Genomic DNA, 11637 nt, shown 5'->3' with positions numbered 1-11637 from the left:
ATTTAGTTACTATATTTTTGTTTACATAAACTCCAAATGGGCATGAATATCATGATTCCTTTTAACATTTTTTCCCTATATTGGAAGGACTGTATAGCATAGACTTTAAAAAACAAGAATTAGATGCACAAATTTGGATTCATTTCTCCAGTCCAGACAACTGACCTGGCCAAGGCAAATTAATTTCTCATCAGTGATTGAGACTGACTTATCAGTCATATTTAAAAAAAAAAAAAAAAAGAAATCATCGGTATAAAATGTTTGACAGCACTCACTAGAGTGATCAATACTCAATGGGAAATTTCAAGGAACTCTGTGAAGAGCTAAGACTGAAAACTGTGCACAAGATGGAAGGGCCTCTTTCTAAACAACTGCACATTCCACCATGTAAAACATTGTTAAGCTTTGTAGTTATGTACAACTATCAAACAATTGCGCATAAATACAAGTTATTCAGATGTATCACCACTTTGTAAAGGACTGGAAGACCCAAACTGTCATCGTCAGATGAGAGGAAATCGGTTAATGTCCACAAGCTCAGCTGAAATTTGTAGCTGACCACATAAAGAAGTCGAAAACCTACTAAAGAAAAGTTTGATGGTCAGACGAGACAAAGATTGAGCTGGCTAGAATGACAAGGTGAGGCTGTCAAACCTACAAACATCAACAGCTATCAGGTATGGTGGTGTTTTTTTTTGCCTGTCCCTTGTGGTTCTTTAGCCGTCAGAATTGATCATGGCCTTGCTATATTGGCCCATTTGATCAGCCTTTGTTGTTATTTCTTTTATTTTCAGTTGTTACAGACGGACAGACATGGGCTGGGGGACAGGAAAGTGAGAAAGGGCACTTTAAAAACAACAACAAAAAAACAACAACAACAACAAAAACAACAACAACAAAAAACCCAAAAATAACAACAACAACTGGGGGTTCCAACAGGACTGTGACTGTAATTGCACATAAACTGATAAAGCAGACCAATACAGGACATCCAGAATTTCCTTACCAAAGCCACAACCTTGAATCCTACCATTTTAAACTTGTTTAATTTTGACACTGTGTGGATTAGAAAAAAATCCAAAATAAATTCGAAGTTGTGCACCATATTCTTTTTTTTTAAAAATCCATCATTCCATCTGGGAAAAAAGAAGTGTGTGTAATTTTCTAAGCTAAACTGTGTGCTGGAGGAGTAACTTGAACTTACCTTTAATTCAATTCCAAATTTTAATTTACATTATTACATTTATCATTATGAAGCTCATATGAAACATTATTTATTTAAAAAAAAAAAAAAGGAATGCAGAGACAAACTGAAAACACCACAACCTTTATTTTTTACAGGGTTTTAAAATTTTATAAAATAGCACAGTCATTAAAATACCAAAGCTTCTTTGATAATCATGTTCACAAAGCCACAAGCTTTCAGTATAATACTGTAGTTAATATTCTCTAAACTAGTATTGCAGGAGTCTGTTATTGTGTGATGCAGTCAACTTTGTGTTGTTCACACATTAACAAGAGGAGCCAAGAACACTGCAGGGCAAAACGGCTACAGCATCAAGTAACATTGGCGGGCCTCTGAAACGCGCAGAGAGAAAACCCCAGGGCGCAGAGATGGTCCGGCTTAAATATGTAGTGTTTGGTTCATAATTGTAACTAAAACTTAAAAAAAATATATAAATATAACAACAATACTGCTTGTAGTCACAGCATGATTTCAACTGCATTTCCAACCTTTTAAACTTAGTTCTCAATCCTCACACCAGAGCTCCAATCACTTTGACCTTTTGTCAGTTTAAAAACATGAAATTCATGTGACAAGAAAAAACAAACAAACAAAAAACTGGATTATTGGCACAAGCTAAGGCCACCCTGACCCCACCAATAATATTCTTTAAGTCTGCTTCACATTTGACAGCAATAAAGACAAAACTCCATGCAAGATTACATATATTCTACCGTCTCAAGACTAGATTTTGTCTTTTTCCTCTGTGAGGTGAAAGTACTGAGCTAACAATCCTATTATCAACAATTGCTGACTTTCAAGAGTCCGTGACAGATAAATAGAGGGATTTCAGTGATGTACTGTTTCACAGATTCCTTAAGCACTGAGCTCTCTTGTAAGCGGCCAGTGTAGATACAGGGATTAAAGTAAAAACAGAAAAGATGGCACCAGATGGTCCAATCTCTTGCAAGCTGTGCAGGTAGAATGGCAGTGTCATAGCATGTAGGACACCGGTAGAAATAGGTAAATACTAAGAATATATATGTATATAAGAATATATTCAGTAGCACCATGAAAATCAGGATGTGTATGTCACCGTCAGAGGGTCTGCACTGGGACAGGATACAGCAGGGACATGTGCTCGGCTCCTCTGATTGGCAGCTTGTGTGTCGTGTAGTAGGTGATGACCTCGGGGATGGTCGAGAACGGAGGGCTGTTCTCTCCGAGGACGTAGCGGCCGTCTGGGGACTGGGTGAACTTCATATGCATGAAGCCTTTGCAGCTCCTGACAATAAAGAGACAGTGCAGATGAGCCTCAACTTGCCTGACAGGAATGTTAATTAGTACACTGAAAGACTGAGAATGAAAGTGTGTGTGCGTTTGTGTGTGTGCATGAGCATTACAGAATGTTTTAAGACCTTATAATTATCAAAACTGCCACCTGGAACAAATATGTCACGTTATGTTTCGTACAACAATCGGAGCGCCACACAGCTTTCTGTGATGAAAGTATTCCTGCAGTCTCAGATCAACATTCCAATTGTGTTATCATCATTGCTTGGGGTGGGCTGCACACAATCAGCCCATTCAGTTTTGCTTAATTAAAAAGTTTCTACAGGAACAACAACAAAAAACTGTAAAGGGAACTGGAGAGTTGTCATTCAACCAGGAGTCAGCATCTGTGCCTATTATTTTGGTATGAATTGCCGACAGTTTTATTCCTTCTCACTGTGAATCACTGATGACTGTTTATATAACCGAGCCTCAATCTCTAAATGTCAAACTTTGAAACTGGTGTCAAACATATAAATACAAATCCTTCACTTTTCCTCTAACGTAAAGAGTCATGTGACACACTTAGATGTATAAAAATACTGTGTTTTAAACTCATTTATAGGTATTTAATCCAAATGTGTTCAGGTCTCTGGGACTATGACTCTCTCACACACACACACACACACACACACACACACACACACACACACACACACACACACACACACACGGCTTCCTTCTGTGGTATTAGTGAAGGGTCTATGAAACAGAAAATCTGATTGGGAATAGGTTATTAATTGATATAATTAATGTACCATTAATCTCACTATGCACCCTCAGAACTAGCTTTAATGTCAACTTATTCATTCTGCAAAGTGAAGTTTAGGGATCCAAGATAAAAACAATGGCCAAAATCATCGCTTAGAGAAGCTTGGGTTCGTCTTCCTGTAATTTTGTTGGTGCGTTGGTGGTAAAGATAGCAATCATTAAAGACAACATCTTGAGTTCAAACAGGTCTTTCCTGCACCTCTCTTTTTCCTTGTATTTGTTATGTCATCACCTTCTACAAATACCCTTATTTAACCCAACACGCATGTGGTATGAAAGCAAACTCGAGCACCTGAAAAATGCGTTTTTTTTATTCTGAACGCAAAATTCAGCTTGAGCTTTTACACATCTGGCTTTCTTCCATCAAAACAATATTTTAGATCAGATTCTATCACATTACCAAAACAGGGCTTTGGCAGCAGTTTGTTCAAGTTTCCCTTCATCCATTTTGCAGCTACATTTCACTTTCTTTTTTCCCTTTTGCTAATTTGCTGATTTGATCAGTGGTTTAAGCACATAATATGCTCAGAGAATCCACAAATATTTTGGTAAAAAAAAAAAAAAAAATTGCACCAGAGTGCAAACAAATTCCTGTGCTCTTTCAGCTCACTGCTTCAAAATAATACAGATGTGAGATTGGGAGCAATTCCCAGCATGCCTATGATCTTTTCCAAGCAGCTGTTTCCATGTTGGTTATTAAAGAGACTAAAAAAAAAAAAAAAAAAAAAAAAGACACTTGCTGAGAGAAAAAAAGCCAGAAAAAAAAAAGGTTGTTGTAACCAAGTGAGAACAGAGAAACTAGAAAAATGATGTGCAACAATACCCAAATGGGTGGGTGCGTGGGGGACCAGATCACATAAATTTCGGAAGGGCCTAAAGCCAAGTACACAAGGGAATAATTACCCTTTAACAGACTGCGGTAATATTGAAGTAAGACAACATGAAGGGTTTTTTCCTTCTTTTTGATGCACTCCACACCGCAGCATTCAGGGACACTCATGTTTACCTGAGGGAGAGAGAGTAGTCGTTTCGGCACGTCTGGCTATTTCTCACCAGGTAGGAGCTCTCTTTGCACAGAGTCAGCAGACTTTCTGCTTCTGCCCGGCTCAGGGCTCCATGGTACCACCTGCAGGCAAGCAGCAGGACAGCATAACACAAAGCTAAACATTTTATAAAGTCATAACTGCATTAATCTTTTCATGAAACAGTTGCAAAATTGTATACATTGTTTACAGCAATGGTCATAAGTGCATATCAGCCAGCTTTATATCAGCGTGAACTTAAAATATTTGTTTTCCTTTTGTTGTTGCTGATGGTAACCCATCACATTTAGGATGTGAAACGCAGAAGACAAGACAACACCAAACATGTGACAGTAATCGCCACAATTTCTTTATAATCAAATAAAAAAAGAAAATAAGCCAAGCCGAGTGCGGCTGGTTGTGTTTTGCAGATGCAAATGCGAGAGGAAATGCAAAGCTCCAGCCTCCATTTCTGATTTATTCTGTGAGTCACACAGGTCAGACTTTGTTCTTAAGCCAAGTTTTGCATGTTTCAATTTAAAAAAAAAAAAAAAAGAAAGAAAAAAAAAAGTAAATGTTGGGATGAATTTTTCAAGTCGTTAAGTTGTAGGCATTTCCTTTATGAAGTTTATTTCGTCTGGGATGGCTGTCAGTACATAAAATTCCCCTTTACAACAACAGTAACTGAAAACTGTGTAGCCTAACAAGTACTGGCTTTTACTTTCTGTCTCTCTCTCTCACACACACACACACACACACGTAATCTAAAGAAACTTAACAAAACAAACTAAACCTGCGAACTTTTCTTTTCTTTTTTTCTTTCTTTCTTTTTTTTTTTTTTTTTTTTTTTTTTTAAATGCAAGACGATGCATGTCTGGACCAACGGCCTTGAACTTAAACCAGTTCAAGGCCGTTTTATGTTTTGGTTTATTTGAATGACCTTTCCCCCCCCCCATTTTGAAAAACAAACAAACAACAAAAAAACCCAAAGATTTTGAGGAACTTCACTTAAAAACAAAAGACAATTAATTACTTAGAAGCATGATGAAAGTAAAAGGGTATGTTGTGCAAGAAAGACTGCTATTTTTTGGAAGTAGAATAAAAAAAAGAAAAAGAAAACTAGTAGAGCCAACATCAAAGGTTAAGACTGTGAATCTCAACTTACACTTGCTTCTCCAGCGGCAGAGATGGATCCACCCTCTCTCCCAAGAGCGAAGGAGTGTCACCTACAAGACGGAGTGTAGTTGCCTCTGATGTGGCGCCTGTCATGGTAAGCCTGGACTGTTCTGTGTGACCTCGTGATCGCTCTCTTTCAGTCCCTTCAAACTGAACTATGGGCACACAGAGAGAAAATGATACGTCAAAGACAAGTAGTTACAGAACTGTAATAAATGGCCTGTATTTGTATAGCGCTTTACTAGTCCCTAAGGACCCCAAAGCGCTTTACACATCCAGTCATCCACCCATTCACACACACATTCACACACTGGTGATGGCAAGCTACATTGTAGTCACAGCCGCCCTGGGGCGCACTGACAGATACCAGGAAATCCCCAATTTACCTGCTAGGGCTTTAGAGATGTTGTCCTTCTTCCACTCCCACGGCTGGTCGTATTCATCAGCCGGCCTCTCGTCATCCTGAGGCAGCCTGCTCTCCTTGCTGTCTATCACCCCACCCTCAACCTTCTGAGGCGGACCAGCTCGATGGTGGTACCGAGTCCTCTCCTCATATGGGTTGTCATATAGCTGACTGCCATCTCCACTCCCAGACCGGTTGGCCATCATGTTGTGCTGTAGTTCTGCACAGGAAACATAGAAGGTGAAAACTTTTCACCTTTACCCCTCCTAAGAATTGGGTAAGTATTTCTTCCCAAAACACTTGTACCTCAATAAAATGCACAATAAATGTGAATTATTTATGGTACGGTAAGTATTTCACCATATACAAGTATCAACTTTTATGTAGAGGAAACCTGAAATGATTCGCTGGGCCTCAAATGGCTCCATGTAACTGCAGCAGTCTGCTGGTGCAGATTTGGGCTCCCAGTTTGTTCTGGCTCTTGGGTGTGGATGTGCGTCAAAAGGATCCGAGTAATCTGCGTCGGCCTCTGACGCTGCTGGGGCAGAGGGAACCACCTTAGTGGGGGGGATAGAAACAAAGCGAATTACACAAATTAAATGCAATGACATTGGACCTCAGTGTTTTGAGATTGTGATTGTCTGAAATAACAATGCTTACAGGTTCCTCCTGAACAGTCACAGGGCTCAGAGGGACTTTACAGCGACCAAATTCCTGAGAGTCCACTTTAATCAGTCTGTGTTTTGGAGACACAAGTTTTACCTAAATGTAAGACATGGATAGAGAACACATTAGATAATGAATCGAACATCACCCAAACAGGCGCATATCTTTTTTGGAGCATGTGCATTTAAAAGTGGTCATTGTGAGGCAATTTATGTAGGGACACATGGCTTTTTTGAGGAGGGAACATAAGCTGCATGTGCGCATGACTGTAAAAAAAGGAGTCCAAGTCATACCTCTACACCATTAGGCAGCGCTGAACCAAATGCAGGGAAAGAGGGAAGGCTCACAGTGGCATTACAGGAGCCGAAACCACCATTCTGATGCTCCTTATCAGTGTGCTGGTACGGGTCCTCAAAATCTAGCTCCTTCTGAGCTCTGTAGGCCCTCAAAATCTCGCTCTCGCTGTAATCTGGTCTCGGGGGTTGTGGAGGATCACGCCTGCTGCCAAAGTTCAGGTAGTCCTTCAGCCACTTTGCCATGGATCTGTGGGGATGAAGTAGTAAATATCACATTGTAGGGACTGTTTAGTGATTATTAAATTGGCCATTTCAGCTGCACCATCTTACTTAACAGAAATGCACAAATCTGCACAAATTTCTTCCACCTTTGTTTCCGGCGCCCCCCATGTGCGGCAGCCTGTTACAGCAGCTCTGCTCATTCTGAGTTTCTTTCTTTCTTATCTTTTCTTCTCGTAATTTTTTATAACTAAGGATCAGCTGTTAGCGCTGCGTCCCGCAGCGGTACTGCCGGCGGACAGACCCGACATTCCCAGCGAGCTGAGGAGGAAAAGACGGGGGTGTCGTGCTGGGAAGGAGCGCCGTCGCCCGAGAAGGAGACGTTATCGACCATCTCTTCCTTCTGTAATCATTGGAAACGTAAGATCTTTGCCCAATAAGATGGATGAGCTCACGTCGCTAACCTGGTCACAGAGGGAGTACCGGCAATGTAGCATCATGATGCTAACGGAGTCGTGGCTAACACCGCTAACTCCGGACACAAGCGTGACACTACCGGGATTTCAGATGCTGCGAGCGGACAGGACGAGAGAGAGCGGTAAGAGGAAAGGAGGGGGACTGGCAGTTTTTGTGAACGACAGATGGTGTAACCCTGGGCACATCACTGTGAAAGAACAACTCTGCAGCAGAGACATTGAGCTGTTAGCCGTTAGCATGCGTCCGTACTATCTGCCCCGGGAATTCTCGCATGTTATCGCAATAACAGCGTATGTCCCCCCCCTCGGCCAACGCGGATGCAGCCTGTGACACTCTCCACTCAGTGGTCAGCAGACTGCAAACACAATCTCCGAGAGCCCTTCTCATAATATCAGGGGACTTCAATCATGCCTCTTTGGACTCCACACTGCCCACCTTCACCCAGTATGTGACCTGCTCAACCAGAGACAATAAAACACTGGACTTACTGTATGCCAATGCTGAAGAGGCATACAGTTCATCACCTCTCCCTCCCCTGGGCAAATCTGACCACAACCTGGTGCACCTTGTCCCTGTGTATGAGCCCTTAGTGCGCAGGGTGCCACCAGCCACCCGCACAGTGCAGAGATGGTCAGAGGAGAGCGAGGAGGCTCTTAAGGACTGTTTTGAGTCGACTGTGTGGGAGGTGATCTGTGACGACCATGGAGAGGACATCGACAGCCTTACTACATGCATTACTGACTATATTAATTTCTGTGTGGATAACACCGTACCTACCAGGACTGTACGGTGTTTCTCCAACAACAAACCTTGGATTACCCCAGAAATTAAAGCTGTCCTCAAGCAGAAGAGGAGGGCCTTCAAATCCAAAGAGGAGTTGAAAAGGGTGCAGAGAGAGTTGAGGGGACCTATAAGGAATGGGAAGGACAGCTACAGGCAGAAGATGGAGAACCAGCTTCAGCAAAACAACGTTGGTGAAGTCTGGAGAGGCCTCAGAACCATCTCAGGCCACAAACAGCAGAACTCTCTGCCTGGGAGGGATGTGAGGTGGGCAAATGAACTGAATCATTTCTTCAACAGATTTGATTCAACCATGAGACAGTCTACAACATCGGCTGCAGACTCACCCACCCCCACTGCTGCTGTTCCACCTCAGACACTTCACACCTCCTCTATTCTCCCTGCTCACTCCTCCCCACCCCCAACAACAGCATCCAATACACACTCAACACAAGGCTCCAGCCTGTCTCTCTCAACCACCCAGGTTAGGAGGGAACTGAGGAGGATTAATGGCAAGAAGGCAGCGGGCCCAGATGGCATCAGCTCGAGGGTCGTCAGGTCCTGCGCGGACCAACTGTGTGGGGTGATGGAGCACCTCTTCAACCTGAGCCTGAGGTTGGGAAGAGTCCCACAGCTCTGGAAAACCTCCTGTGTTGTACCAGTGCCAAAGACTTCACGCCCCAAGGACCTCAACAGCTACAGGCTGGTGGCTCTGACATCCCACCTGATGAAGACCCTGGAGCGGTTGGTCCTGGCTCAGCTTCGGCGCCTAACAAGCTCATCACTGGACCCACTTCAGTTTGCCTACCAGCCTGGCATTGGAGCGGATGATGCCGTCATTCACCTCCTACATCGTTCCCTCGCTCACCTGGAGACCGCTGGAAGCACTGTGAGAATCATGTTCTTTGATTTCTCCAGTGCCTTCAACACCATTCTTCCCTCGGTTCTAAAGGACAAGCTGGTGAACTCTGGAGTGGACCATCACCTCACTACCTGGATCCTGGACTACCTCACCGACCGACCACAGTATGTGAGGACTCAGGGCTGTGTGTCGGACAGGGTCGTCTGCAGTACGGGGGCCCCACAGGGAACGGTTCTGGCTCCGTTCCTCTTCACCATCTACACTGCAGACTTCTCCCACAATTCCACCCAGTGCTTCCTGCAGAAATTCTCTGATGACTCTGCAATAGTCGGCCTCATCACTGATGGGGACGACAAGGAGTACAGAGGACTGACTCAAGACTTTGTGGACTGGTGCCAGCTGAACTACCTCCAGATCAATGCCAGTAAAACCAAGGAGCTGGTGGTAGACTTCCGCAGGCACAAGCATTCTCCACTGCAACCACTGAACATCCAGGGTATGGACATTGAGGCTGTGGACAGCTACAGGTACCTTGGTGTTCATCTGAACAACAGACTGGACTGGACTCATAACTCAGACGCCCTCTACAGGAAAGGGCAGAGCAGGCTGTACCTGCTGCGGAGACTCAGGTCGTTTGGGGTGGAGGGCCCACTCCTGAAGACCTTCTATGACTCTGTGGTGGCTTCTGCTATCTTTTATGGTGTGGTCTGCTGGGGCGGCAGCATCTCTGCTGGGGACAGGAAGAGACTGAACAGGGTGATCCGAAGGGCCAGCTCTGTTCTAGGATGCCCTCTGGACCCAGTGGAGGTGGTGAGTGACAGGAGAATGGCGGCTAAGCTGTCATCCCTGTTGGACAACGTCTCCCACCCCATGCAGCAGACTGTGACAGCACTGAGCAGCTCCTTCAGTGGGAGACTGCGGCACCCACGGTGTGGGATGGAGAGATTTCGCAGGTCTTTCCTCCCCACTGCTGTCAGACTCCACAACAAAGACTTTAACTGAACAAACACACACATCCACACATGTGCAATAACACTAAGTGCAATAATCTTTACTGGCATCGTTGTATTTTTACTCAGTTGTATATAGCATTCGTATTCTATTTTTATCTTATTGTATATTTTTATTCTATTTTATTCTACTGTATATAGTATATTATTTTATTCTATTCTGTACAGCTGTGTACTGTATTTATTCTTATTGTATTCTAATTTTTGCATCATAACTTTTGCACTGTCCACTTCCTGCTGTGACAAAACAAATTTCCCACGTGTGGGACTAATAAAGGTTATCTTATCTTATCTTATATTCCCTGACAAAGTCACCCCCAAAACAGAGAGCTATTGTTACAACAATATACTCAACAGGTTAGGCAAGATTAACCCCTAATCTTAAACCCGTGTGGTTAGCTTGCATAAGATTTCCTCTGGTTTAATAAACAGCAAAGCAGATCTCAGCGTCCACTGACAATCGCTAGTTAGCATTAGGTTGTAAATTAAAGGTGTTCAATCAATCACTTTCTGATAACACTGGATTAAGGGTAGCATTTCCCTCCTAAAAAAATACTCTTAAAGACCTTAACAGCTAACGAATCCTACTGTCTTTTAGTTTAAGAAGTTATGAGTTGGAGTATTGAGGTGTGCAGTTAAATATGAGTCACTGCAGTGTTAACAGGTCTAAGCTAAGTTAGCCGAGTAGCAGCTACCGTCAGTTTCTGCTAACGTTACTTCTTTAGGCTCACCCTTTTTCTTTGCATTGACGGTCACCCGTTCCAGTTATGTCTTTGTGGTTACCATCCGGGTTTTAGTGTTAATGCTGTCCAGCCTCAAAGTAAAACATATGCAATCGCTAAAATTTGCTTCGGAGCCAAGCAGGTCAGACAGCTAATGCTAGCCGGACCAGAGGAGACACTGGAGCAGACCGTCTCCGACACACCACACAGCCACGGCGGACTGGATTAAAGGGGAGGGGACACACATTTATTTATTTATTTATTTGTTCATTATTTTTGTGAGTCGACATTAAAGTCATACGAACCCTGCCTAATCCACTGTTTAAGCTGCAGCGCTGTGAATAATCCTCATTCTTTCAAAAATAATCCCCGCCATCGTGGAATATTTTGCTTTTCATCTGTTTTCTACACTGAAGAGTGTGCGACGTATCACTGTGAACTTTAACCTTCTACATTGTTCACATATGCTAAATTTTAGATTATCTTTGACATTTGAATTGGGCTTTAAATGATTGTACTGCATACAACTTTAATTATTTTTAAAAACAAAAATTGGGTGAAAATTTTTAATCTATTTTTGCTTTTTCTAATCCACACTGGATCAAAAATAGACATACAGCCTTAAATATATAAATGCACTCACCATGTATTTTAATAAGTGGTGTTTGAAGGTTCT

The 11637-nt window shown here is 42.8% G+C and overlaps 1 protein-coding gene across 1 annotated transcript; it reads right to left on the bottom strand.

Moving 5' to 3' along the window:
- Positions 1-1311: 1311 nt before the first annotated feature.
- On the bottom strand, positions 1312-11171 carry LOC113012501 (SH2 domain-containing adapter protein F-like). The gene is made up of 8 exons (XM_026152750.1): positions 10971-11171; positions 6889-7138; positions 6590-6691; positions 6324-6486; positions 5913-6149; positions 5516-5681; positions 4335-4454; positions 1312-2510 (listed from the first exon to the last, which is right to left on the bottom strand). The coding sequence occupies exons 2-8, from the start codon at positions 7132-7134 to the stop codon at positions 2324-2326; spliced, it is 1221 nt and encodes a 406-aa protein (XP_026008535.1). The 5' UTR covers positions 7135-7138; positions 10971-11171; the 3' UTR covers positions 1312-2323.
- Positions 11172-11637: the final 466 nt, after the last annotated feature.

Source organism: Astatotilapia calliptera, chromosome 19, assembly GCF_900246225.1.
Source record: "Astatotilapia calliptera chromosome 19, fAstCal1.2, whole genome shotgun sequence".
NCBI classification, from domain to species: Eukaryota; Metazoa; Chordata; class Actinopteri; order Cichliformes; family Cichlidae; genus Astatotilapia; species Astatotilapia calliptera.
The sequence above is the reverse complement of the archived record's forward strand: the minus strand, read 5'-3'. Positions and strand labels throughout refer to the sequence as shown.

Bases quoted from the DNA above. Each gene is read 5' to 3' on its own strand.
- LOC113012501 (XM_026152750.1), bottom strand. From the start codon at position 7,134: ATGGCAAAGTGGCTGAAGGACTACCTGAACTTTGGCAGCAGGCGTGAT. The intron at 5,682-5,912 runs GTAAATTGGGGA...GTGTGCCCATAG, and splicing joins CATCTCTAAAGCCCTAGCAG to TTCAGTTTGAAGGGACTGAA. The intron at 2,511-4,334 runs GTAAACATGAGT...CTTTATTGTCAG, and splicing joins GACTACTCTCTCTCCCTCAG to GAGCTGCAAAGGCTTCATGC.